At 48.2% G+C, this 26,437-nt stretch overlaps 10 protein-coding genes across 10 annotated transcripts; 5 read left to right on the top strand and 5 right to left on the bottom strand.

Annotated features, from left to right (window-relative positions):
- Positions 1 to 272: 272 nt before the first annotated feature.
- On the top strand, positions 273 to 3,655 carry BDW74DRAFT_169912 (uncharacterized protein; the record flags this gene model as incomplete). The annotated part of the gene is made up of 7 exons (XM_073727074.1): positions 273 to 557; positions 616 to 1,703; positions 2,507 to 2,612; positions 2,799 to 2,825; positions 2,874 to 3,296; positions 3,350 to 3,511; positions 3,566 to 3,655. The coding sequence occupies 7 exons, from the start codon at positions 273 to 275 to the stop codon at positions 3,653 to 3,655; spliced, it is 2,181 nt and encodes a 726-aa protein (XP_073580690.1).
- BDW74DRAFT_159328 (putative autophagy ubiquitin-activating enzyme ApgG) lies at positions 3,275 to 6,273 on the bottom strand. Its single transcript, XM_073725449.1, has 7 exons — positions 5,936 to 6,273; positions 5,764 to 5,872; positions 5,016 to 5,707; positions 4,809 to 4,953; positions 4,292 to 4,759; positions 3,884 to 4,240; positions 3,275 to 3,818 (listed from the first exon to the last, which is right to left on the bottom strand). Exons 1-7 carry the CDS (start codon positions 6,124 to 6,126, stop codon positions 3,732 to 3,734), a joined length of 2,049 nt encoding a protein of 682 aa, XP_073580689.1. The 5' UTR covers positions 6,127 to 6,273; the 3' UTR covers positions 3,275 to 3,731.
- Positions 6,274 to 7,051: 778 nt separating this feature from the next.
- BDW74DRAFT_159327 (deoxycytidine monophosphate deaminase) lies at positions 7,052 to 8,352 on the top strand. The gene is made up of 5 exons (XM_073725448.1): positions 7,052 to 7,138; positions 7,200 to 7,536; positions 7,585 to 7,946; positions 7,997 to 8,129; positions 8,190 to 8,352. Exons 1-5 carry the CDS (start codon positions 7,117 to 7,119, stop codon positions 8,317 to 8,319), a joined length of 984 nt encoding a protein of 327 aa, XP_073580688.1. The 5' UTR covers positions 7,052 to 7,116; the 3' UTR covers positions 8,320 to 8,352.
- A 5-nt stretch (positions 8,353 to 8,357) lies between these two features.
- On the bottom strand, positions 8,358 to 10,800 carry BDW74DRAFT_159313 (imidazoleglycerol-phosphate synthase). Its single transcript, XM_073725447.1, has 3 exons — positions 10,512 to 10,800; positions 8,997 to 10,445; positions 8,358 to 8,945 (listed from the first exon to the last, which is right to left on the bottom strand). Exons 1-3 carry the CDS (start codon positions 10,632 to 10,634, stop codon positions 8,856 to 8,858), a joined length of 1,662 nt encoding a protein of 553 aa, XP_073580687.1. The 5' UTR covers positions 10,635 to 10,800; the 3' UTR covers positions 8,358 to 8,855.
- An 892-nt stretch (positions 10,801 to 11,692) lies between these two features.
- On the top strand, positions 11,693 to 14,109 carry BDW74DRAFT_159304 (cleavage polyadenylation factor subunit MPE1). The gene is made up of 4 exons (XM_073725446.1): positions 11,693 to 12,065; positions 12,142 to 12,442; positions 12,494 to 12,594; positions 12,649 to 14,109. Exons 1-4 carry the CDS (start codon positions 11,894 to 11,896, stop codon positions 13,971 to 13,973), a joined length of 1,899 nt encoding a protein of 632 aa, XP_073580686.1. The 5' UTR covers positions 11,693 to 11,893; the 3' UTR covers positions 13,974 to 14,109.
- Positions 14,110 to 14,215: 106 nt separating this feature from the next.
- On the top strand, positions 14,216 to 15,609 carry BDW74DRAFT_68788 (ornithine decarboxylase antizyme). The gene is made up of 3 exons (XM_073733459.1): positions 14,216 to 14,489; positions 14,555 to 14,970; positions 15,080 to 15,609. Exons 1-3 carry the CDS (start codon positions 14,457 to 14,459, stop codon positions 15,288 to 15,290), a joined length of 660 nt encoding a protein of 219 aa, XP_073580685.1. The 5' UTR covers positions 14,216 to 14,456; the 3' UTR covers positions 15,291 to 15,609.
- Positions 15,610 to 16,833: 1,224 nt separating this feature from the next.
- On the bottom strand, positions 16,834 to 19,546 carry BDW74DRAFT_68802 (uncharacterized protein). Its single transcript, XM_073733460.1, has 4 exons — positions 18,736 to 19,546; positions 18,108 to 18,690; positions 17,109 to 18,056; positions 16,834 to 17,053 (listed from the first exon to the last, which is right to left on the bottom strand). Exons 1-4 carry the CDS (start codon positions 19,077 to 19,079, stop codon positions 17,006 to 17,008), a joined length of 1,923 nt encoding a protein of 640 aa, XP_073580684.1. The 5' UTR covers positions 19,080 to 19,546; the 3' UTR covers positions 16,834 to 17,005.
- Positions 19,547 to 20,229: 683 nt separating this feature from the next.
- On the bottom strand, positions 20,230 to 22,410 carry BDW74DRAFT_68718 (transcription factor domain-containing protein). The gene is made up of 3 exons (XM_073733458.1): positions 22,125 to 22,410; positions 21,022 to 22,078; positions 20,230 to 20,973 (listed from the first exon to the last, which is right to left on the bottom strand). Exons 1-3 carry the CDS (start codon positions 22,230 to 22,232, stop codon positions 20,333 to 20,335), a joined length of 1,806 nt encoding a protein of 601 aa, XP_073580683.1. The 5' UTR covers positions 22,233 to 22,410; the 3' UTR covers positions 20,230 to 20,332.
- Positions 22,411 to 24,148, top strand: BDW74DRAFT_68706 (uracil-DNA glycosylase). The gene is made up of 4 exons (XM_073733457.1): positions 22,411 to 22,965; positions 23,017 to 23,065; positions 23,112 to 23,528; positions 23,588 to 24,148. The coding sequence occupies exons 1-4, from the start codon at positions 22,589 to 22,591 to the stop codon at positions 23,885 to 23,887; spliced, it is 1,143 nt and encodes a 380-aa protein (XP_073580682.1). The 5' UTR covers positions 22,411 to 22,588; the 3' UTR covers positions 23,888 to 24,148.
- Positions 24,075 to 26,355, bottom strand: pdiA (protein disulfide isomerase PDI1). Its single transcript, XM_073725445.1, has 4 exons — positions 25,684 to 26,355; positions 25,249 to 25,627; positions 24,753 to 25,192; positions 24,075 to 24,698 (listed from the first exon to the last, which is right to left on the bottom strand). Exons 1-4 carry the CDS (start codon positions 26,055 to 26,057, stop codon positions 24,356 to 24,358), a joined length of 1,536 nt encoding a protein of 511 aa, XP_073580681.1. The 5' UTR covers positions 26,058 to 26,355; the 3' UTR covers positions 24,075 to 24,355.
- Between the last annotated feature and the right edge of the window lie 82 nt (positions 26,356 to 26,437).

Below are 26,437 nucleotides of genomic sequence, written 5' to 3'. Positions count from 1 at the left end.
GGGCCCACTGCGGGAGTTTTTCCTTTCCGGCCGGGGCCTGCATTGTTTAGGTACGTAGATTCTAACTACCGTATCAACTCCGTACATCCATTTATATACCGTATACGCCATGTGTGTATGCAGGAATCTTCATATGCCGTAACACTGTTACTCAGGCTGATTGAATATTAACGATGAAGCCTTCCGCGGATGAGCCAGAATATGCTCTTGAAGATGATGTATGTATCTTATTCATTGCTACTACACGGGCTAACAAAGTGCTCCAGTATCGCATGGCCCTTGCAACTGCGCATTTCGAGAGAGATTTTGGCCGCACTCATGCGCATACAATACAAGTTCTTGAAGCCGAGCGTGGCCGCACGCACCGCATGGAACGGTTGCTTCTCCGCATCGAAATTGAGAATCTACAAATGCTAGTAAACCAGAGGGGTTTAGAATTGATTCAGGCTCGAGAGACAGAAGCCAACACCCGCCTCGACCTTGAGGAGGCTGTCAGAGAACTCGATCGTCTGAAGAACCTTACCCAAGCATCATCGCGTGAAATAGACAATCTGCGTGTAGGTAATGCATGCATTGTGTATTTTACACGACTTGACCTCCTGACACTTCTCATAGCATGAACTTGCATCATTGAACACAATTGCTTCTGATACTCAAAAATTGAAAGCAGAAAAAGTTCACCTAACGAAGGAGGTGTCGAGTATACGGTCCGAAGTTGAGGAACTGAGGTCTCAAAACGCCTCCGCCAATGCGCTTCTCACGGAGAAACAGGAGATGTCCCTACAGCTAAACGCCCTTGAATTGCAACTAGAAAACGAGAAACGCGCGCTTGAACGAGCCCTCACGAAAGAATCCCAGCAAATAGATGAGGTCGCAGCACTTACTATACGACTCAATGAAGCGCGACGGGAACTGGAACTGGCGCGTGGCTACATACAAGAGGGTATACAGCAGAAAGGCAGCGCTTTGGCCAATTCGTCACCATCTTCCCGGGGAAGAAAGGGCATTAATCAAAACCTGCGGACTCTGAAAGACTGTCATCTAGAAGACACACCCGTGCAGCAGCAAGAAGGTTGGAGCACTACTATCACCAAGAAGGTCCCAATTGCCGATGGGCCCCATCCTCAAAAAGTGACAAGCCGCTTACATTCTGATTTGATAATCGCGACGCCAGGCGCTGTCCGCGCGCAACCCCAACAAAAGCCACTTACTACACTTCCTGGTGACAAGTCTTCATTCTCGATAACTCCCTTTTTAAACCGTACAACGGGGCTTGGTGAAACTACAACAAGCTCGGAAGACGAACTAAACGAAGATAGCAATGCTGCTAATGATGGACACGGCACTAATTCGACCGCATTTCTAAGGCAGCTCATGCCGCCGGCCGCAAAAAACACCAACAATCCGGCAAAAAGGATACCGTTAAAGACGGCTGTAGACGGGGATACAAGAGCAAGGCAGAAGCAAAAGGTACTTGAAAGTCCTGAGGGAGACGGGAGCTACCAGACGTCGCTGTCTCACCCTGTTGGGCAAAAACAATTTCTGTCTAAGAAACGCAAACTAGGTCTGCAGCGGGATAGAAGCTTGTTTGACGAAGAAGAGGACGAGATTACCTTGCAGGACACCAGAAACCCGGGGCGGAAGCTTGTTGGTGCAGGGCAACCGAGCGCAACAGGAAATCGCGCCTTCACTGGTCCCATAGGGTTCTCGCCTTTGAAACGAGATAGAAAACGATTCTGATTCAACTTAGTCCATATTTCTTCGGAAGGCTTTATAAACCCCGAATATCATCATGTCTCCTGCCATCATACATGCTGCTATTAGGACAATACTGAACTGTCGATTAATTGTATGCCCACTATGTAGTGAATGAGGCAAGCCTTAGAATTAATAGCAAGCCTTAGGAGGGACAGTCTTCTTTTGACAGGGTAGAATAACTGTTTGACAGGGTGATTTACCTAAAGTGGTAGTAAGCCCAAATAGCCCAGCCCGACAGGCCTACTGCATAAATAAACCTAACCAGTAGGTAAAAGGACTTGGGAATCCCCTTTTAGCTTATTATTATATTCGCTACGCTTTTGTACCGCATTTCAAGGTAAGGCTAGGGTCCTTAAGGCAAGGTTGAGTCCTTAGTATTATAGTTAAGGCCTTTCTAGGGCCTTTCTAGGGCCTTTCAAGGGACGCTGGTTATAAGACTAGGCGCAGAGTAAGGCCTGTAAAAATAACTTAGTCTTCATTGCTTTAGACAACCCTGTCAAATAGTCATTTTACCCTGTTATAGAAGACTGTCCCGCCTTAGGATTAATGTAAAGTAGTGTTTTGATTTCAGTGCAAAATAAATGAATGCCAAGACCGGGCAATTAGGTACGACTTCCTGTCTGCTGTTGCTTTCACGTCATTTTATCAAGGTTCCAATGATACCAGCCATGCCCATACAGCTCTTATCACCAGGGCCTGGCAATCGTGCTCATTTTTTCTCTACATTCCAGCAATGTTTACAAAAAAGGTTTTCGTCCTCTAAACGATGGCAAGCACGCCAACTGAAGGATCATTTTACGCGGGAGGCAGCAGTACAAGGACTTAAAAGCCGGGCAGCATTCAAGCTTCTACAGGTAACTCCTACTAGTACTTTTGGGTAATCACTCATTGTGCCTGATCTGATACTGGCAACCTCCACAGATAGACGAGAAGTATAGGGTTTTTAAAAGTGGCCAAACTGTGGTTGACCTAGTATGATAGTCCCCCAATCCCGGAAAGCTGAGTTGTCCTTTGTTTTTAACGGCACTACCAAACAATAGGGATACGCTCCAGGATCCTGGTCGCAGGTAAGCATAAGCAGATACCCCGGTATTCTAATCTGACATTTTTACGAGGTGGCATTGGCACGAACTCAACCGAAAGGCAGGGTTCTCGGGGTGGATATAATCCCTAGCCAGCCACCCAGAGGCGTCTCGACTATTCAGGGAAACTTCTTAGACCCTGCGGTTCAAGCTTATGCCCGAGAATTCGTACGCAATCCCCAAAGAGGCAGACCTTACTCCCCGGGAGTTGCCCAGGAGACCGAGGACCATGGTCGTACCGTAGAGTCTATCCTCGAGGCGAGCCGTACTTGTGATGCCCTCGGTGGTGGATATGATGGCTATCTAAATGACCAAAGAACGGTAGATGTAGTTCTTAGTGACATGTCCGCCCCCTGGCATCAAACAACCGGATTTTGGAAGAGAAGTCTAAGTAATCCTTACCACAGGATGATGAATACTAGCGGTGTCACATTCAAAGATCACGCTGGAAGCATGGTATGTTCCTGCGTGCTGACTCGATGGCCGTCTTGAATCTAACATTTTGGAAGGACCTTTGCCGTGCCGCTTTGGGGTTCAGCTATGAAGTACTCAAGACTGGTGGGCACTTTGTCTGCAAATTTTACCAAGGAGCCGAGGATAAAGATCTAGAGAAGCAGCTGAAGGCTTTGTTTCAGAAAGTGCACAGGCTCAAACCAGATTCATCACGCAGTGTAAGCGATTCCTGTCAGGAACTATCTTTAGCATCCCCACTAACGTCTTAGTAGGAATCTAAAGAGGCATATTTCATCGGGCTTGACCGCAAAGCTCAAGCTAGAAAGCAAGACGTGCTCACGGGCCCTTCCTGTGAGACTTGAAAAGGACCATGTATAACCCGGGAATACCTTGGTCAGTTATCATGTGAAGTTGGCGCCTCGCGAGTCCTGGATTTGGTCAAGGTTCAACTGGCAATATTTCATCTAGTTCCGAATCTTCGTCCCATTCTATATCGGCTATGTTCGCTTCCGCTGCCTTTTGGACCTAGAAGCAAGCAAAAAAAAAATAAAATCAGCGACTGGTGCGTGCCAAATATTGGGATGCCAAACCTCTTTGAGACCACTCAGCTCTTCAACATAGCCTACTTCGTTCAGTGCTCTTTGCACGAAATTCCAGCCCTCCTTTTTGTACTCATTTGTGATATTTTCGGAGCATGCGCTACAACATTTATAGCTTTGACCTACGACAGAGATATTCTCGAAAGTGGACAAGAACCCTCTGATTTGATGCGGAACAACTCCGAGAGGGTGATCATTGTCACCCTGCGCCTGGGGAGCACCTGCAGCGCCTCCTAGCGGATGCTGGAGAACCGATACCAGTAACTCAACCAACAGTGCTGATGCCATGGTAGCTACTCCGGGTCGAGTGACGGTGCACTGCTGGTCGAGCGTCTGGTCTTTCTGAGACTATGCAATGTTTTAGCAAGAGTGTCACGAGGCTTCATTCTATAGACTCACATTCATGGGTGCAACGACGTCATTGCAGAAATAGCAACCGAGCTCGCTCTCCGGATGTTCGTTGTTTGCAACACCATGGCGCATCACGACAAATGTATCAAAACCCAACGCTGCATTCATAACAATTTTACCCGCTGCTTTTCCCATCACGGTTGGTAACCAACGCGATTCTCGGGTATCCATTAGAAGGATAATAGCGTCATGATCGTCTATGAGTTTTTTGAGGAGCTCGAATTCCGATTTTGTCTTTTCAACATCCAAGATAGGGTGACCCGCCATGGGAACAGCCAGTACATGACCAACGGATTCAACGCCGGGGTAGATCTCTGACAGGGCTTGAGAGGCCCGTAACGCTTTTTTTGCTCCGCCATCTAAACAGTCGGCAAAATTAAAGAGTGGCTGCCTCACCGGGTTAGAGAACGACACGGACCCGCTATCTACAAATGTTATCCTTCTTACTCCCCAGGCCTAACCGTGTTAGCAATCCACGCAGATACGAGCTTAATAGAAGCGGTACCATCAAGTTTCGAGCCACGTAGCTTCCTAAGGTTCCGGCTCCAAGTAGAAGACACTTTGTTCCTTTGATTTTCTCGAGATCGAGGTTTGGGCTGATACGCCACTTCATAAGCTTGAGGTTGAGGTCAACTGACTGATCGGCAAGTCTTGTCAACCGAGAGCAGAGTCAGCGCCTGAGCCAATTCCGTTCGATTCAGTGAGACTATACCTCTTGGGATCCAGATGTTCCGTGAGGTCGACAAATCTTCCGACTAGTTTTCCAGCTGGGTTCCGCTCCCACCCGGTCACCCTAGGCATGCTATCGCATTTGGCTTGATCCTCAAGAAGCTGTGAAGCCCTCAGTCTTATTGTTAGCACAATGCTACGACTGCCGCCACGTTGTGATTGTCCGTCACGATAGCGCAATATTTGAGTCTCTGTAAGTCCCCACCGTCGTTTCACAAGGATAAGCAGGTTTCGTAGCATCCAGCCAGGGGCCTCGTCATAATTTGAAGGGTCGACGAAGCTGATGAAACGGTCCGCAAATTCCGCGTTGTCAAAGAATCCATCCTCGTAGCTTGAGAGGGGTGCAATCTTCCAGACAACACCATGGCTGTCCTGCGCTTTCACTCTCCGGGCTAGAAAGAACCCTCGCTGATGGGCATTTACACCACGAGCCCACTCCTGCACAGATTCGTTGAGCGCAGAACTTTCGGCAATGGACAGTCTCTTTGGTTTCGCAAGCTGTGACCCCTCGCTTCTTTCCTCTAGTGGTATCCAAGAGGGCTCTGAATGAAGCGCAGGAAATGCGAACCAGTAATGAAACTTATACTTCTTGAGATCGGCATAAGAGAGGATAATGAAGGAAGACAGTAAAGATGGACATGAGTAGACAGTGCCGTCGTTAATAGCATCCCATATCTAGAGATACGATATTATTACTGCTTTGATAAAACAGTAAACATGATTGAACTGACCATTTTCCCGTAGTGTTGGAGCATGGCCATCTTGTCAACGTCTGTGTATTCTTCAATAGTGTTCACATTTCTTATGATACCCTCCGCTCGGTAGTAGCTAGCTGGAGCACTATATGATATATAGTCAGTAACGTGCCTACTTCATATAATACACGAAAATCTTGGGGCTCACTCATCGCTAGTGAGGGCATTCCCATGTACTTGAATCCTGCACGACACATTGGGGGGGTCTGCAGGGCGTATCTCGTAGAGTCCTAGAATCTTGCGAGCGGAGTCATCCAGCTTATCATGATTGATCTTGTGGGACGCTAACGCTGTATAAAACGGAAGCTCTATATCTGAAGCAAAGGGAGCGTACTGCATGTTGACCGTGGATGTAGAGCCGAGGTTTGAACCTAGTTGTTGTTATAGTGGGGTAGTAAATTAGGAAATACTACCCGTAGATGTAGTAATGGCGGCGTACTCCGCACGGATAATTAAATTGATGCGGTTCCAGTGCTTTGACTAAGGTGGACGGGGAGTATTAGGTATGATCCTTAAGGCCACACAGTAAGGTAGCCTTGGGCAAGTTAGTCGACCACCTGACAATAGCGGAAGGCGCAGGTGACCGTGTTGGTACTTCCAAGGGGTAAGTCTATTACCTACAGAATGTACCTTATACCTACGTCACAGGAAGCGGAAATAATACTGTGTCAGAAAAGAAGTCTAAGAGCCATCAGTACAGTAGACTACAGCTATACATAAGTCATATATATCTCTTCACAAGGAGAGGAAATGCATACGGGCAAATATTTGCCTAGTTTCGAACCAACAAGGCTGGAAAGGATAATAGTACGGCACTAGGTACCTGACTGGGGCATAGATTTGAACCCAAATGGCGGAAAGATTCTGCACTAGTAACGCTAGTGATCTTTGCCCCTGAATTTTGTATTATTACTCAGGAGTACGGAATAATCTGTATATATAGTAGTACATTTTTGGTTATACAGTGAAAACTGTGAACCACTGACAACATGCCCCACTCTTGCTTCTGTGCTATGTATGAGCTATGTTGGAATTGAGACATGTGAGGCACTTATATACGCATAGGCAGGAAAACTTATACAATAAGAATCTCTGCATACTTGTTTCCGTCTACGTAAGTATTTGGCAGAGTATGGAATCCCTGGAATCCGCAAGTAAAGAGTAGTTTTAATTTCCGGGATTTTTGTATTACTGTAGGCACATAGTATTATTTAAATCATGCGCCGCGCGCGTAAATTGACCCTCGTAAATCGAACTCTCAAACTTCTACTACCACACAAGAATTATCTTTTGTCACTGGCCATTCTTCTTCTCGCCGCCACGAGGACAATGCTAATTGGTTTATGTGGAGGTTAGTCGGCTCGAGTGTCCTGGCCGACAGTGGAGGCTAATCGACAATCGAATTCTTCAAGGGATTTGCTCGGGGAAGCATGCTGTGGCAGATTATCTAACTCAACACCAAAATTTCCGGCGCCTTCAGGTGAAGAACAGCGGCCTTCCTAAGGTTATTGGCGATCCTAGACTGCAAGCTCCCAACTCATTCGACGAAGCAATCGGCGGGGCGTCACCTATAGAATTTGAGACCTTTGGTTCATTACTCGATTTCGCAACCAAGAGATGGCAAGAATCCTGGGTCACCACATGTATTGGGAACGCCTCGACGCTAGATCGTTTCCTGCAACGTCCGTTCTTTCTTCTGGTCAGTGTTGACGCTCCAGTCAGTCTGCGGTGGAAACGCTTCGCGAACAGGTAAGTTCCAGCCTTTCAATTTCCGAAAGAATGTCGCTAATTTTCTAGGTGTCGAAGCAGACAGCTTGACCCTCCTACCCTTGAGGAATTTGTTCTTTGGAATGATAGGCAGCTCTATGAGAAGGATATCGGCGGTGCTTTCATAACCGACCGAGCACAAGTTCGCCTCTTTAATTCGTCTTGCTCGTTGGAGGAACTGTATGCCGCTCTCAGGATGGTGAACCTGGCCGACGAACAACGTCTGCGGCCCAATTGGGACCAATATTTCATGGAACTAGCATCCCTTGCCGCACAGAGAAGCAACTGTATGAAGAGACGAGTAGGTTGTGTCCTTGTTCGGGAACGCCGCGTCATTAGTACTGGTTATAATGGAACACCAAGGCACCTCACAAACTGCAACGAAGGCGGATGTATGGCATTCCATGCAGTGCGAAACTTAATATGCTTACGCTTTCCTTAGGCCCAAGGTGTAATCGTGGCGAAGGCGGAGGTGTTGGCTTGTCCACATGTCTCTGTCTCCACGCTGAAGAAAATGCTTTATTAGAGGCCGGAAGGGAACGCATAAGAGAGGGAGCAATATTGTATTGCGACACGTAAGCCAATACCCCTCCGCCTCAAATCAGCCTCCATAAACTAATGCCTGCTTACCCAAGGTGTCCCTGCTTGACCTGTACAGTGAAGATTGCGCAGGTAGGTATTTCAGAAGTGGTATACTCACAAGGTTACAATATGGACAACGACGTGTGTTCACCCATAAAATCCCTCCAGAAGAGGCTTTGCTGACTATAAAAAGAGCGCAGCAATCCTTAGAGCAGCTGGAATACGCCTTCGCCAATTTTCCCCGGTAAGACTTTGGCTCAAACTCTCGTACTTGAAGAAGCTAACACTTCGCAGCCTCGGAATGGCTTAATTTACCTTGAAGGGACTGACAGAAGGAATCCATAGCAAAACTTATGTTGCGTATCCTGGACGCAACGAGGCCAATGTAAGTACCAGGAACATTTTGTTGTTAGAGTCTGAGAAGGTTTATAAACAAAAATAAGCACACTATGAAGCCCCCCCCCCATATGGTAGCTAAGGCCTATATGGGATTTTATGTGTGCCTAGAATGTACGGCTTCCATCTAAGTCTAGCCGACAAGATTTTTGTTATGTGAGATGTCGTGGAAGGGTTCAATGAAGACAATGATTATATAGACAGAGTGATGTGACTTATGCCCAAGCTCCACCAGGTCGACCCTACTATCACATTCACCTTTAACACAGCGTCATCCTATAAACATAGAAACCATGGGTCTGGTACAGCCCGCTCCCATTTGCTCAGATGTCTGACTCAGATCGCCGGACAAGGAAGCCTTTGCCATCAAGGTGATCCTTGACTTCACCAACAGTATATTCGCCGCGATGGAACTATATCATAATTAGTGCTGCAGTAACAAAGCAACGAGTCGGTGTACATACCATTCCAGCACCTAGAGCGGCATCAGTGGGCGTTTGGTCGAAAACTTGCTCAAAATGTTTGGGTACACCAGCTCCGCTAGAAGCAATTACAGGTATTGTTATCGCAGCCTTGACGTGATTGATCAGTTCGAGATCGAAACCACTATTGCTTCCATCTTTGTCGATGCAATTGAGCAAGATCTCCCCAGCACCCATCGCTTCAACCGCTTGCACTAGCTGACAGACGTCCAAATCTCGGGTCTCTCTGCCTCCCTTGATAGTACACTGGTACCAGCAGAATCGTTGCCCGGCGGCGTTGGGATACTTCGTTTCTATTGTGTGGTGCTTCGTAACTTCTGGCCTGCTGACATATACACGTTTCGGATCGACGCTTACAACGACGGCCTGATTTCCATACGCCTTCGAGATAGTTTCTATGGCGGTCTTGCCTGAAAGAACCTTGCCAGATTCGTAGAACTCTTCCGCGGCTGTGACAGCATCAGAGCCGATGCTGACTTTGTCAGCTCCAGATTTGAAGTACATCGTTGCCACATCGAGAGCCGGTATATGGGTTCCGTCTGTATCAACGGTATCTCTGACGCCGCCGCCAATGGTCAAAGGTACGAAAACGGTTTCGGAGGTCCTTCTTAGAATCTCAAGCATTGGGAGATCAGCTACCGGACAGTTTCTGAAGGAGGTGATGTTAAGAAATGCCACTTCATCTGCCCCTTGTTCGTAATATTTCTTGGCCATTTCAACAGGCTTTCCCAGGTTCCTCACTTGCCCTCCAGCAGCCGCACCATCCTTCTCCCGAACATCATACTGATCGCCCTTTGTCACAACAAGATCGCCGGCATCATTCGTGCGAACGTCCAGGCAGGCTATAATTCGGCGAGTAAGGCCATTTCCCCCCTTAGTCTGCGATGGATCTTGCGGTGTGATTGTATGGAACCTGTCACCATTCAAAAATGCACGAAGGGTGCGCAGGCCTGCTTGTCCACTCTTCTCAGGGTGAAACTGTGTGGCAAAGATATTATCCCGCGCTATGGCGCCAATAAATTTCTCCTCCCCGTAGCTAGCCGTAGCCACCAACCAACCATCCTGCTCGAGGAAACCTGGCTCGTAGAGAGCGGCATATGAGTGGACATAGTAGTACTTGCTGCTTGGGTTCAACCCGTAGAAGCTCTGGCCTCCATCTAGAGCGACGCGAGTGTCTGTTGCCGAATTCCAGCCGATGTGAGGTACGCTCTTTGTTTTGGCGTCAAACTTGTGCATCCGCGCTGGGACTACACCGAGACCGGGCACGTTGGGATTTTCCTCGGAGCCTTCAAAGAGGGCTTGCAACCCAACGCAAATCCCCATGAACGGTTTTCCGGAAGCTATGTGCTCCCTTATCGGCTGCAAATAACCGCCACTTGAGAGCTGGGAAAGGCAGTGGCCAAAGTGGCCGACTCCTGGAAGAATGAGCTTCTATAGTCTTCCTTAGCCGGCTAGTTCCGAACGTCAAGGATATGCAAGGGTCTTAGTATTCCCTACCTCGACATTCTTCAAGTCCTCGGGCGACCTCACCCATTCAACTTCGTAGCCAACCTTGTTAATGGCATTCACTAGCGAGCGCACATTGCCGGCGACATAGTCGAGTAAATGGACGGTAGGCATTGTTGTAGGTGCTGGCTGCCACCACCTTTTAGTTGTTTAGTGACTTGGGTGAAAGCCCGTCAAAGAAAAACTCCAATGAATGGGATCCCCAAGAATTTGGTGACTCGACACCCATCATAGGTCTCCTTTCAACCCCACCTAGAGCAGAGGAGGGGCTGACTCATACCTAGAATTTTCGAAGGCGGAAAACTGGCTGGAAGCACTTTGTAGTAGCCCGAGAACCTTTACCGTATCAGCGCCGAGATACGACTACATTTTGCCTTACCACCTTAATAGATGGCTTTGATCAAATTACGGACACTGAATTTGACCTCTAGATAAGCGTAATTAACTTATTATTCACATAAAGCTCTTCATACTACCCCATACCTCTACCGTACATAAAATTATTTTCCATTGGCTTGAGTGGAGTCTTGGACAGTTCCAACTCGGCTTACTAAGCTACACGTGACCAACGCTAGGTGGCTACTGTCCTCATTGAACTTCATCCGCTTCAGACTCCTACTGTTTTGGTCTTTGAGAACTGTTTCGGTCTTTGAGGTAGGAGGCTCAACTGGGAACACCGGTGCTCTTCAACCTTTGTTACATCCTCATAGTGGGAGGATCAGTCCTTGAATCCGCTTTCTTGTGTTATTATAAGATCTGTTTCACCCGGCTTCGAGTCTCTTTCTTTGTGGGCTCTCAGGTATTATCTAACGGTCATCGCCCGACGTCTTCTGCGTTGCAAGCGGTTTCTCGGTTACGACTACACTATCTTGGCTAGGCTACAACTGCAGGGACTGTCGACTGAGTCGAAATCTTGCATCTGTTTAATTCTTTTCCGTCCATGTTGCAGCTTGGTGTTCGCATCGAAATACTCATTGACCGTTCGATTCGCGCCCCTTACATCTCACCCAGCTAAAACAAATTTTCTGAGTCCATAACCTCAAGCAATATCGTTTTGATATTATTTGAGATTGATTTCAGAGGTTATTCAGCTGTTTTTCTGCCTTTTATTGTGTGTGTCTGTGTGGGTGTGTGTTTGTGTATGTGTATGTGTGTGTGTGTGTGTGTGTGAGAGAGAGAGAGAGAGAGAGAGAGAAAATTCTGTCTTTGCTTGTCAAGCTGTGACTTGCTGTCTTTCATTCTCCCATTTGCCATATTGTCTGCTCTTTCGACCTACGCTCACCTGTATCCCTCAATTGTGAAGGTGGTTCAACCACCAGGGCTTGATCTAATTAACATTCACAAACACATTTGCTCGACATCAATTCAATTCAATGTCATCCTCTGTCCACTTCAAGTTCAAGTCTCAAAGAGAACCCTCGCGGGTCACTTTCGATGGCACCGGTATCTCTGTCTTCGAGTTGAAGCGAGAAATCATCAATCAAAGTAGATTGGGTGACGGTACTGATTTTGAGCTATCTATCTACAACGAAAACACTGGGGAAGGTGAGGAAGATCCTTTTACAGTGCTATTATCTCATCTACGTTGCAAGTGTCCAAAAAGCTAACGACACCTGTTCAGAATACGATGATGATACCAGTGTCATACCACGCTCTACCTCTGTCATTGCACGAAGGCTTCCAGCTTCCCGACCTGGTAAGGGCGGTGCTGCTCGATATGTTTCCGGGAAGATGCCAGTGAATGCTCGCAGTGTGCCCCGTAGCGACCAGTCTGCTTTAGGCCGAACAGTTTCTAATCCTTTGCAACCGGTCAGCAATGGTGTACAGGAACTGAATAATGCCCAGACAGAAGAGGAGAAAATCAATGCTCTCTTTAATTTACAAGCGAATCAATGGCGAGAGCAGCAGCAAGAGATGGCAAAGTGAGTAGTTCCTGGTGCGCATAAAAATTATTTACTAAAGGGCCGTTGCAGCGCAATCCCTGTTCCGTTTGGCCGCGGTAGAGGTAAACCAGTCAACATTCCAGATCACCCACCGCCGCCTGGGTATTTATGCTATCGTTGCCGTGAGAAAGGCAAGTTCCTATAGAGTTCATCCGACCTGGTAGGGTGCTAACACTTTATCTCAGGTCATTGGATCCAAGCATGCCCTACGAATAACGACCCAAAGTTTGACGGCAAATACAGGGTGAAGCGGTCGACGGGAATACCGCGGTCTTTGCAAACCAAAGTCGAGAAGCCGGAGTCTCTGATGCTCGATGGTTCCAGTGAGGACCTCAGGAACACGGGCGTTATGGTCAATGCAGATGGTGACTTTATTATTACTAAACCTGACCAAGCGTCCTGGGAGTTATATCAAGAAAAGGTTAAGGCGACAGCAGCCGCCGCGGCTGAAGCGGCTGCTGCAGAACACAGCAGGGAGCTACAGGCTCGCGGTTTAGAATGCCCGATTGACAAGCGGATGTTCTTAGAGCCCACGAAGACGCCTTGCTGTCAAAAGACTTACTGCAATGACTGTATTACAAATGCATTGATTGAAAGTGATTTTGTATGTCCTGGCTGTGGTACCGAGGGTGTTTTACTTGATAACCTCTGTGTCAATGATGATATTGTCTCAAAAATCAAAGCCTACGAGGCTGAGAAAGCAGATTCAAAGAAAGAGAAGGACAACCGGCCAACTCCAGTCAAAGACCAGTCCGCCAACAACATGCGGGCGCCCAGTCTTGACTCTACGGGAATACACGACGGTTCACAAAACGGTTCACAACCAACACCTGTTTTGTCCAAGAAAAGGCCCGCTGAGAATGAGCCTATCAATGAGGCCTATCAAAGCCTAGGATCGAGTGCATCTCAGAAGAAGCAAAAATCTGATGATGGCCAACAGTCTACCGAGATCTCCCAGCAACCATCAGATAATGCAACAACCGACTACCCCTCCTTCCCTTTCAACCAGCGGATGCCTTTTGGAATGCCTGGATTCCTTCCAGGCCCAGGACTACCCGGGATGCCATTTCCTGACGCCCCATTTGGTGCTGATGGGATGGGGCTCATGAATCCAATGCTATTGCCTACGGGTAACGGCTTCCAACCTAATATGGATCCTACCTGGAATTCCCTGAACATGATGGGATTCAATCCATTGCCAACCGGGGTGTACAACAACCGTGTAAATGGGCCTGTTCCCAATGGCTTTGGTGCATCTAGCACCTACAATGGCACAGGTGAGCAACCTTCGAACATGTTTGCCATGCCTCAGGTTCAGGGATCCATGGCGCAGAATCCTAGATTCGGGCAAGGGATGGGAGCAGGCAATTTTTCCAACCAGCAGCGGACTGCGTTCAGCACACCATTTGCTAGGGAGGAGGATTCCCCCTACTTTCGCCAGCCGGTGAACCCCCAACGACATCAAGCTAGACACCGAAGGATAAGGCCTAGTGATTATCGGGAACTTTGAGTCACTGATTAGTCAGTGGACTGTGGCTCTCTCATACCAGAGCTGGACTATGTAATAATAGCACTGTAAATAACACATATCATTACTGTTCCACAAATTTCGAGATGTCTCAAGTTTCAAACCAGGCAGACCACATATAGAGCTTGATTGGGTTGAATGCCTTGTTGCCTCAGGCGATGATGGTCAGATGATAGGCAAAAGCGGGAGCCCGAACCTCAAACTCTAAACCAACTCCATCAATAATTCTATTGACTGATAGTTTGAGCATCTTCATTCTATTTATCTTGTACAAGTCCACTACGTACAATATTACCTGCCCATCTACCAGCATCACTCTGGACTCTTCCTGAAGCGACACCATGGCTAGGTTTATAAATAGTCACAGTAGTACCTCAAATCTCGCCCAACGATTTGTCGACAAACCATCCCAAACCACTGTATCGGCTAGCTGCTATAGCGTCAACATGGGCTCTACCGCCGTTCATGGCTTTCACTATTGCACTACGATTGGGGCCGGTATGCTTTACACCAGATGTGTCCACCACACTGTCATTTACTAATACTTACACTTTACATTTTAGGAGTACAGTGGTGTCCCTGAGGTCCCCTCAGGGTTGAAGAACGCCCATGAAAGACCTCCCCTCGATGATTCACACGCTCCCGTAGACGGAAGCAGTCATTCATTGAACAATTTGTTGGGGCAAAAGGGGGAGGCAGCGCATACTATTCCGGAAGAGTGTGAGAGGCTCTTTTGCGACGTCCTGTCTGTGGTATTCCTTGGTGAGAGGTTGCCCAGACAGGAGTCGTTTGGGATAGGTGTGCCCCAAATTCAGGCCACTGATACCCGTGGCGAATATCCGCGGATTCAAAAGTGGTTTGAAGTACTAGATTACACAAGTGACGCTATGTATCGAGGATTTGTAACTTGTGCGGCCGGCGAGCGAACAATGTTCGTGTTCCTAGCAGGAGCAGCCGCTGGTCATGGCTTGAAATCGGGGTATGTCGATAACACGGTTCTTCCCTTATCCAACTCGTAAATCTGCTCGTGCAAATGTTTGGACCTACGAGCTTTTGGAAGCCTTTTTACTGACCCCATCCACATATAGCTTGATCGCCCTTTTTGAACTAGCCGACGTTCCTGCTTTCAGTTGCTCGCAGATAGTTGCGTGCGTGCCGCGTTCGAAAGACGGTGGCGAACTGGAATCTGTAAAGAATCTCGGATGGTGTGGCTTTGCCTTGACCACTTTAGAACCATTCGGTGCTGCGCACTCAAACAGCATCAGCAACAGATGGCTATTCTTAGGCGCCGAGGCCTGAACTCGCTTCATCGCGACTTGATCCGTGCTTTTATAGTCTCCGTGTGCTACATAATATTGATTCGATCGACTCTGTATCTTATCTCCTTATCTTATCTGCCATGACGTCAAGAGTACCTAATGCTTCTGTAGTCGTTAAGAGCTACACCTAGGGTAGTTGCTTGGCTTGACGAAGGTTAATTCAGTGTCTTGATGCTGCAGAAATAGTAAACTCGAACTGTGGCCGGTTTGCATGAGATGGTTTCAGTTTGCAATCATCGCAATGCGATCGATATTATGCGCCCCACTCTAATCATCAGACTTCTTCCTCACTCCTCACTGATAACTCGACCTCGGCGATCAACCACACGCGGATCCTTAGTCATTTTCTGATACACTTTGAATAATATATACAATATATCATTTTGGGGGGTTAGAGTCAGCCGCGGCAGTGATACCCCATGTTTCCGAAGTTTTTACTACCGCCATCGATCTTCCGGACCAAGAAAGCGAATGCCGGGATGCCATCCGAGGTACCAGTCGATGAGAATCCGAGGGAGAAATATATTCAAGGCCATATATCGTGTATTCGATGCTCCAACTGCGCTGCCGAACTTTGTTTAACTACCCAGATCATCAGCAAAGGGTTCACTGGACGTCATGGTCGTGCTTATCTGGTGTCTGCGCAACCTACCGTCAGTGCACCATCCACTCCTGGAGAAACACTTCCAAATACATTACTTCAAAGTCCAGTATCTAGGCACTTGGTTACGGGCGCCCATACAGTGAGCGACATTAACTGTGTTGTCTGTGAAAGTGTACTTGGGTGGAAATATATCAGTGCGGGGGAGCAATCGCAAAAATATAAGGTTGGAAAGTTCATACTGGAGACGAGCAAAACCATAAAGACACCCGCTTGTGACACGGCCTTCGAAACAAGATGGGCGAAATCAACGAGCCGGCACTCTTTGAAACCCACTGCAGCGGCCTCAAGTTCCGGGTTTGAAAGCATTGAGTTTGACAGCCAGGACGAGGATGAGTGTGAGGATCTGTTCAGCGGGGTCTGGAGCCCCCAATTAGCCGTTCGCCGCAGAAACAGAGTTGCGCGACATGGTTCCACGTTGGGGGTTGGGCTTTAGGACCTCAACTCCATCTCGTAATTACGTTGGCATTTCGGCTCTCATCTGTGCTTGGGGGACATCGCTACCCGCCACTTGACACCTGGAATCCTCGCAGTGTACACGGTCTTTGGTCTTTAAGCGACTTCCCAAACTTTGGCCCTTAGATAATATAATATAATACGCGCCTACATCATTGCACGGCAGCATCGATATAAGTCGGCCTGTAGCAAGGTGACCTATGTATACTCTATTGGAGTCAGAGATCTCAACCATATATGTAACCCACGTGGGAGGGCACCACTCTTCAGTGAGACATATAAATTAACGACAGATTGGATATGAGAATTCGCAGAGGCAGCAGATAGTGAACCAAGGCTCAGATTTATGCGCCGAATGAAAAATAGCACCTATACCATCTCTTGGCCTGCATATAAGAGAAATCTAGCCTGCCTTGAAACTAACAGTACTAGCGGACTTTACCCATCAAACGCCTGATTTCTCAAGGGCTCTATGGTGTCTGTAAACAGAATACACCCTTTTGAAAGAAATTTTGTTTTGTTTTTTTGCGTGACTTCAAGAAGTGGAGTTTTCCTTAATCTGCAGGCCAGAGGTGGTACTAACATGCATGTGCTTTATCCGAGGGCTCTGGAAGACGGTGACCGATCTGTCGTAGCAAAGTTAGCAGAAATCAAATGGAGCCTACAAGGCGAGCTGCTCACAGGAGGAAGCGGGAAGGCTGGAAGAGCCGTTATGATTGATTCGTCATCCTCCAGTACAACGGGATAATCGGCGTCTTCGTGTTGATGTTCCTGGTGAAGCAATATTTGTTGGTAGAAGCTCAAGTGTTCCGAAATCGTATGGAACCTAGGGGCAGTCCCCGGCCGGTGCTTTAAAGAATAAGTGTTGAGATTTTTAGTCTCTTCATCCAACCATGCCAGCTGCCTCTGGACGTCGAACGAACCTGTAGCAAGATCGCCCGAACGCATATCAAGCGGCCTCGCCTGGAACTTACTCAAAAGGCCAACCTTCTTGGTTTTGGGATGAACAATTTTCTTTCCTCCCCCCTTGATGCTTTCCCAGTCATCGAGTACACGATCGGATTTAAAGTATTGCAATAATTGGTCCCTCATAGTTTCCCGCTTCGCCAAAGCATTAAATGTGGATAGTCTGTTGCCTCTGCCAGGAGGCAGCGCTTCCAGGACCGGCTCCTGCTGCTTTCGCTTTGGCTGGTGGCGATACCTGCTTTGCTTAGAGGACCTTAATGTCCTTGAAGCAGACGTGGAGGGACGAATTGGAGTTTCCTCCCCGGCAGTTAGATACATCGTGAGCTTGGCTTTTGAAAGTCTTCTGCTAATGGATTTCGAGAACTTAGGCAGTATTGAGCCCGAGTCAGAGTCTGCCGACGGCTCACCGTTCAGTGATATGGCCCGGTCAGGTACTGTACCATTCTGGGCAACAGTTGTAGCAATTCTCAGGTTTGGAACGCTCTTTTGATGCGCAAGCCTGCCGGTGCTGCCCGCATTGGTCCCAGGGCGGAAAGATGACTTTGTAGAGGTAGGATCGCAGGGCAACGGTTTCCCCAAGTTTGTCATGAACGTCGACGGCCTTCGGTCGAATAATCCCCTGAAGGACCTGGTGCGTGAAATTGACTTTATGCCAGAGGGCACCTGTATTGGGGTCAGCATTCAAAGCAGACATATAAAAAATACGTTACTAACTTCCTTTCTGCTTGCGATTCCCACACGCCGCTGAATTTCAGTTACGGCCCGGCTGAGTTGAGTGATAGCATACTGGAGAGCAATGCCTGTCCTTCGGAGCTTCGAAAGGGCCAAGTTCCAGCCTTCGGTGTTGGCAAACATTGAATTGTATATAGCGGTCAAATTGCTCGATGACGGGGCACTTTCATGGGTCGATTGTCCTAGATACTGCCACAGTGCACCTACTGCTTCCCTACCCTTCTGTAGGTCTCGGAGAGCATCACTAATAGCCAGTGTAAAGCGTTCAACTGCAAGCTCAATCTTTTCATTATAGTCGATCATTGCGAAGCGGAATCCACGATCTGCTAACATCTCGTCGAAATCATTCAGGTTTTCGAGCGGTAAGCTCAGGTACTGGATACGGGTGCGTAGGTCGAGCTGTATAATAAGGAAATCCTCCGTAGTTCGTGAAACAAACCCATCCATCTCATCTACGTGGAGTTGAAGGATGTTTAAGACGGCCGCGTTTGATTTAGCAGTGCCTTGCGCTAACAGATGAAGGCCAAACGACATTTGCGCAGTGAGCTTCCAGAACGGATGATAACTGCCATCGGTTAGACAGGCATTGCATGATATCAAGAATGATTACCGTTCACCAGTCCTTTGCCGCCATTTCCGCCCACAGAGGCGCTCATATTTAGCACCTTCGAGAAGTTCTCTTCGCCGCGACTGTGCGTCAAGATCAACAACCCAGTCCCCTGTCTCCCTATGGAGAGACTCGTAGATTGATTCGTCGAAGGCGCTTTGAAGTTGCGGAATTGGGTGCTTTGGTGGCGGTCTGACAGATTGTGACTCTTGCTCTATCTCAGCGATAGCGGAAAAGAAGGAATGACCTGAACTATCGCATGAACACTCCATCAAGATGAGGATGTAAAGGCAGTATATGGTACTCCGTACTCTGCAACGTGCTTCAGGTTGTAAACCGGGCTGCATATATTGTGTGTGACAATGAGCTAGTTACCGATGGCCAACGGGCAGCTCAACTGGCTACTATTGGATAGGCGGGGTGCCAATGAAATTGTGTGGTTTCAAACTCCATCAGGCTTGATGGTTTAAATAAACATGGTCTGCGAAGGCGACCTTTCTCATCAGAAGTATCAATGTGACGATGCGTTGAGTATGTAAAACGCTTAAGGAGGTAGCAAGCCGAGTAACTTTGAACTGAAAACTCGGTTCCGTTTTGATAAAGAGTATAAAGAGACGAAATAGAAATGCCTAAGTGAATACCTTGCTGCTTGTTTAGAGAAACACCAATTGAGCAAGGATTTTAGAGAAAAGTGAACAAAAGAGTATATGAAAAAGCCGAATGAATGTTAAGAGCTGGAGAAGTGGAACAGTCACATTTCCATGGCAAGGATTATTTAAAGGGGTTTAAAAACATCAATGGTGGTTGAGAAAAGAAATTAAACCTAGTACAGGAGGCCAGAAGTGGGGAACTATATATAAAGAAGCCATGTGCAGTCATTTATAAGAGGAACCAATCGGCATCGACACCCCGGTAAGGTATAGAGTCTAGACTCTACGGACTACTCCGAGACTCGAGTAGACCACGTTCGTAGAAGTAAAGTCGCGCGAGGTCACCGGCTGGCCAAAACGGTCGCAGAAAGACCAATAGAACGTATATACTTTCGAAAATAAGAACTGTACACACTTGCACATGCGCTGTGTCTGCCACTCATTACTACATTCGAAAGATAATCTACTCCGCTCCGAGCTCCTGTCCTTTAGCTGCTCCACGCCGTCAGAATACGGCAATGCTCCGTAGTATGATTCCGCGCTAGATCGCCCCGCCGCGACAAGTGTCCCGGTAGTGGTATGGGCCTGTGGTCGACCGTCGAATGACGCTCACCGACTTGGACCGAGTATTCAGCCATTCACGGGTTGACCATGACTGTGACAAGTGGCTTGCGAGAGGAAAGACTAGATTAGATGCCCTCGAAGAGTGACCGTGCACAAGGTCCAGAGTAACGACCAACACCATAAACTCGTGTATATATGGAGTAAGTAACGGCCTTAGGGATGCATTTTCTTAGACCTCATCGGCGTGTTAATCTGTCCCGACCTTGGATGTCTGCAGAGTCGGCGTTGTAGTGGCATAGGTATTTTGAGTGAGGAGAGTCGTGAGATGCTGTCATTATTTCCCAATGGTCCTCAATGGTCCTCAATGGTCTGATTGACTCAGATCACTATTGTGATGCCGGTGGCATGAAAACAGGATCCCAAAAGTTTGTTGGTAGTGACAGATCTAGGAATTCGTCAAACAGCATATCAATATCTGCAAGCCCGCCTTTGCTACTCGGGTCCTTTATATAATCCTGTTCGTCAAACAAGGGAGTTGAACCCTGTTTTGGGTCTACCACAGCGAGCAGATCGTGGCTTGAGAGAGGATGAGTTTGGGGGAAGTAGGATCGTGAGGGTGGTACACTGGTGGCTGCGCGCGAACCATTCTGAATAAAGCCCCGTTTCCCGCTACGGAAGCTTGTCCCGTCGATTTGACGTAATGCTTTCCTCCCTAGGCGAGCCATGGCTTCCGCTGTGCACCAAGTTGATAGTTCTTCGAGTAGTCCGCAGCAGGTCTCAAGGCTGGCCCGGGCACGTTCGAATTGAGTGGCAAGCTTGCTGGAGCGGGCTTCTTGATAGGAAACACCCATTGATAGGGATACAGCGTATGGAACGACTGGGAGAGGAGGTAGACAATGGCCACATTCAGAAGACACTAATGAGTTTATCCGCACAGCAGCTAGTTCCAGGCGAGTATATGACCCTAGTGAGTGTTTATACCTGCATGACAAGATACTGATAGCATGATAGTAAAGTTCCAGTACGCCTGCTTACAAGTAAGTTAAAATGCAAGATGGCTGAGTAGGAGCCTCACCAAGTGTCGTAAAATCCATTTCCTCTCGGATGGGATTACCAATTATTTCATCAAAAGTCGGGTACTCCAATTCTAACTCAGGGGAATCAACAGCGGATGGCCTATAAAGAGATATTACCTTGGACAACATCTCAGAGAGCGCAAACCAAGCATCAAAGGCGGATTTTTGTCGATTATTTCTTCTGATGCCAATATCCCCATCAGCTAGAATGACAGGTCGGCCGCCTATAGAGGCATGCATCTTGTCCAGCGACCACAAGCACCAGAAAAGGGCTGTCAAAGACTCTTGCCTGCCAGGTCTTTCGAGGTGTAGCCCTGCTGTCTGGGCTTGGTGAATAGCCTGACAGAGATGCATCGATGCTGCTTCGGCGCCTTCATATCCTTCAATGTGCAGGGACATTAGCGCAAAGATACGAATTCTGGTAATTCTATCCTGTTCAAGCCCGGATTCCATGGCGCAAACAAGGCCACCATATAACTCAGTGCAAAACTCCCTTGCACTGTAAACCCTATCATTGGTCAAACGCAGATGAGGGGCAGCCGCTTCATCTTTCGCGGCCACTAGACATATCGACCTCTCGAGGAAAACAGATGCTGATCCTTTAGCATACTCCGTGGTGAACAATGCGTGGTCAACAAGGGGCAAGATGTGGTTCACCCTGGAGAAATAGATGGCTATGAGGTGGTCAGAAGTCGACCGAGGCAGACGGTCATATGATCTCACTGCAAGAGAATACCGCTGCCGCAAAAACGAGGTCACTGATTGGGATTGAGGGTCCGCCGCGACACTGGATACATTAAGACTATGGTTGGTGATCCAAAGACCGACTCGATCCCTATGGTGGGCTCCGTTTGCTGCTTCTACATCTTCCCGCAGGGCAGCTTCAGGATTCAGGTCTCCCACGAAGATCTCCATCGGCGAGGTACCGCCGTTCGATTCGGTATGGCCCACAGGTTTTGGCGGTTCTCTCACAGGGCGGCGGCTCAACAAGTTTGCTCTCGATCTTTCAGAAATACCCAACTGTAAGTTGTCATGCCCAAGATGGCGGCAGCGTTTCTGCTTTAACTTAGCTTGGCTAACAAACATATGCGTGTATAGGTACCTTTTTCCTTCTGCATGTGGGACATGCGTGCAATGCTCGCGTTCGACGCCGCGACTGCGGGGTGTCGGCCAACCATCTAAGCTCCATCTGGAGTTTTACAGAGATCATGCGCCAATAAGATGTCAAGTTCAGATTTCGTTAGAGCCATTTGATCTTTGCGGTATTTTGTGACTTGGGAAGAGCGGCGGCGATCGCCGTAGCAATTTAAATGATCAAAGCCGACCTTGTACTCCGTACTCCGTACCTACGGAGTACAGCCCCGAGAACGAGGACGCCAAGCTAAAGTTGGAAAAGCCGCGTCATTGGAGCGCGTCAAGACGCGTTCTCCGCACGCACGGTCCTCTGGAGACTCCTAGTAGTATCACGTTATGTCAATAATCCTACCTTCCAAGCCTCTCCTTCACACGCAGTGACCAACGAGGCTCATATTTCCAGATCACCGCATCTGCCGCATCAGAAACACCATGGCGAGCCCCGGTCTCAAGCGAGGCGCCGGCCATTTGACCGCCCCAACAATTGAGTCAAAGAAGGCAAAGGTCGATGGAAGCATCACATCATTTTTTGGAACCCCCAGGCCAAAGCCAGCGAGAGCAGCGCTAGCCAACCAAGTGCCTCCTACGCAGGTCTCACCAAAGTTCAACAAAGCAAAATGGGTGGCTACATTGACACCAGAGCAAAAAGAGCTTCTACAGCTAGAGATTGACACAATGGACGAGAGTTGGCTGGCTCATTTGAATGAAGAGATTGTCAAACCTGAGTTTCTAGCGCTCAAACGCTTTCTCCAGAAGGAGAAGCAGTCGGGGGCAAAAATATTCCCACCTGATGAAGATGTCTATTCATGGTCTGAGAGATCCTGCTGCATCAGCTATGTGGGCTAACACACAGTGCTTAGGTCTCGCCATACGCCCCTTCACAAAGTTAAGGTGGTCATAGTGGGCCAGGCATGTGCATACCAAAAGACTCTGCTCAATTTCTAATCAAGAACAGGACCCATATCACAACCACAACCAAGCACATGGCCTTGCATTTTCAGTCCGCCCTCCAACACCGGCGCCACCGTCCCTCACTAACATCTACGCTGCGATCAAGAACGACTACTCGTCATTTCTGCCGCCCCCAAACAAAGGTGGCCTGCTCATACCGTGGGCAGAGCGTGGTGTCTTGCTTTTGAACACCTGCTTGACTGTTCGGGCACACCAGGCTGCGAGCCACTCGAATAAAGGCTGGGAGCGCTTGACGCAGAAAGCCATCGACGTTATTAACCGTGTTCGGACTCGGGGAGTAGTCTTTCTCGCATGGGGGACTCCTGCGGGAAAGCGTATCACTGGCGTCAACCGCGATAGACACTACATCCTGCAGTCTTGTCATCCGAGCCCATTGAGTGCTTATAGAGGTGGTGGATTTGTGAGTTATTTTTTACCATACTTCACCTGAAACGCCACCGCATATTAATACCTATGTAGTTCCATAACCAGCATTTCAAAAAATGCAACGAATGGCTTGCTGTAAGATACGGTCCCGATGAGATCATTGATTGGAGTTTGGTACCGGAAAGAGAGACCTCAACGGCACGTCTCGCAGTCTTTCAAAAAACTCCCGTCCACAACGATCAGTCAACGCAGCAGCAAGTTTTGAATGAATCGACAAATCAAGATATCATTGCTGCTAAGTTGAGCGAGCCTGCGTCAGAAGAAGACGAGTTCGAAGAAGACCTAGATGCCCTCGAAGCCCTCGCAGCTTCCGAAGCATCTATCAAATCCTGAGGAGTCTGCGTTTTTTTCTTTCTTTCGTACTTGTCGGGCTTTGGCGGTAATAACTTGTCTTAGTTTGTCCTCTTTTCTGTAAGTCTCGGTTTCGATGTCTGTTTTGAGTAGTTCGGTTACCTTTACTCGCACGATAGCTTTGGATGTAACTCGGCGTTCACAAAACTCTTCGATTCGAGGAAATCACAATAAAAAATCTTGACCTTGACTTTTTGCTACATCCCAGCAAAGGAAGTACTATGCACATTCCATGCAGCCAAGTTGCGTAATTACATGGCGAAATATAAGTCGAAATTTTGCTCATGGTACTAGCCTCCGGGAAGTAAAAAGATCTGCCCAAATAATCTGCTATAGAAGATGGAGATGTTATACCGTTAAGTAAGTTGCGCAATAAAAAAGCATTTGTTAAAGACAGTAAGATACATTTCATAATATTTGAATGATTCACGCTAACCAACGAGAAGGAATTCAAAGCTCATCATGTTCAAGCGTTTCAGCAGAAGGCTTAGCCTCAGTCTCGGCGGTAATTTCTTCGGCCTTTTCGGCATCTTCAGCCTGAGCGGCGAACGCATCGACCCCGTACTTGCCGTTCTCTTTGATGAAGTTTGCGAGGTCCTCTACGGTACGGGAACCTGAATACTCGACAGGAGCATCCTTGGATCCAGCAGGAAACAGCTTGATGGTCGGGAAACCTGTGATGGAATCGGGAACATCGTTGGCCGTTGCATCGATCTTCGCGATAGTAATCTTGGACGCTGAGTCTCCGCTCTTGGCATATAACTCGGCTAATTCATCGTATTTTGGGGCAAGACTATGCACAACATTGTCAGCAGAACGGTTCGAATGCACAGCAGACACGACTTACGCCTTGCAATGTCCGCACCAAGGCGCATAGAACTCTAGAAGAACATCCTTGTCGTTCTCAATCACCAGATCTTTGTATGAGTGCGCCACGACAACGGTAACAGGGCCTTCCTGAGATTCAGGAATTGGCTCAGATTTGATACTGGGCTCGACCTTGCCATCCAGGACATCTTGGATAAACTTGCCGACTTCATTGGCCGAGAGTTCCTTGGCTTGGTCATAAGGATATTTCGCGTTCTTCGCGGGATCCTGGATAGCAAAGGCGGGGAACGTCTTGGGGTCGAGGTTGAGGTTTCCAGCGTGAGCACCAAAGGCTTTGGCATCGATGGTGGCGATGTTGATTGCACCCTTGTGTTTCTCGGCGATGGGCTTGAATTCTTCGGCGAATATAGTGCGCTCTTCAGGTGTCTCAGCAAAAATGTAAGCCAGAGGAATGCCGGCCTAATCAGCAAAGTTAGGATTTAAAAAAGAAAAAAAGTCTTAGTCAGGTGTCATACCGCGATGTACCCAGAGTAAGTTTCAGGACCTACCTCACCCACGAGGGGTGTGCTAGCGGTCTTCACCCAGTTGAGGAGGGGTTCAGCATCGAGAGATCCGTCGTAAACTGCCTTTTTCTCATCAAAGTCCTTGTATAGCACAATCGACGGCTGCTTCACTCCTTCGGCGCTAGCAATAGCAGCGTCGTTAGTAGAACCAAACAAGTAATTATCACGCTGGCTCTCAGCAAAGGCTGTATAAGCTTCAGCGGACCCCTTATCATCTTCAGCAAAGTAACCGACGACGGTTATCTTGTCCAGGGTCTTGAACTCTTCGAGAGATTCTTCGGTGACAGCGGAGACCGCAGGGAGTGATTGCTTCACCATATACGAGACAATCCTAAGAAGGAGACCAGATTTTAGTAAGGGAAGAGTAGGGTTCGAGGGACGATATACGCTTCTGTCTTTCGAGCTCCCGCGTAAGGCTTTACAACATTGGGGCCGCGGAAAACCTTGAGGGTTGGGTAGCCCGTCACATCCTGCTCCTTACAGACGTCCTCCTCCGCAGTGCAGTCAACTTTAACCAAAGCGATGTTTTTGGCCTTCAATTCGGTGGCGGCTTCTTCGTACTGGGGCGCCAACGCCTTGCAGTGGCCGCACCAGGGCGCGAAGAACTCTGCGAGAACTAGGTCATTCTCCGCCAGAAAGTCATTGAAAGTCTCCTTGGTCAACGAAATGACATCGGATGGCGTTTCGGACTGGGTATCCGCAGCAGAAACAGCTGCCGTGGCGCCTAGTAGGCTCAGCGCCCAGGGTCCGAAAGAGCGCATTCTGCCCGAATGTTATGAAAGACGATTTGAACAAGATTGATGATGCAGCCGGCTGCACAGAGGCGAAAATGAGATTGAGGAGTGGAAAGAAGGAAGAATTGAGACGAATATAAGAGCAGCTAACCTGCTTAGGTGGCCTGTTAAATAAGGTGACCCTGGGACCTGGGACCCTATGTAGGGGCCAGTGAATGAACAGGTGAAGTATGGAGTGGAGTTAAGGCCAGTCTGTTCTTTCCGTGGCACAGCTTCTTATTGGCGGTCCGCCTTGCAAGGGGCCACTCGACTTGGGGGAGCGATACGCGCCTCCTGGATTTAGATTATCGCCGGGGCAATAATACCCCCGAGTTCGTCTCTCTCATTACAACGTACTCCGTACTGTT

Source organism: Aspergillus multicolor, assembly GCF_047715735.1.
Source record: "Aspergillus multicolor strain CBS 133.54 unplaced genomic scaffold BDW74scaffold_27, whole genome shotgun sequence".
NCBI classification, from domain to species: Eukaryota; Fungi; Ascomycota; class Eurotiomycetes; order Eurotiales; family Aspergillaceae; genus Aspergillus; species Aspergillus multicolor.
This window is presented reverse-complemented; position numbering and strand designations above follow the sequence as displayed.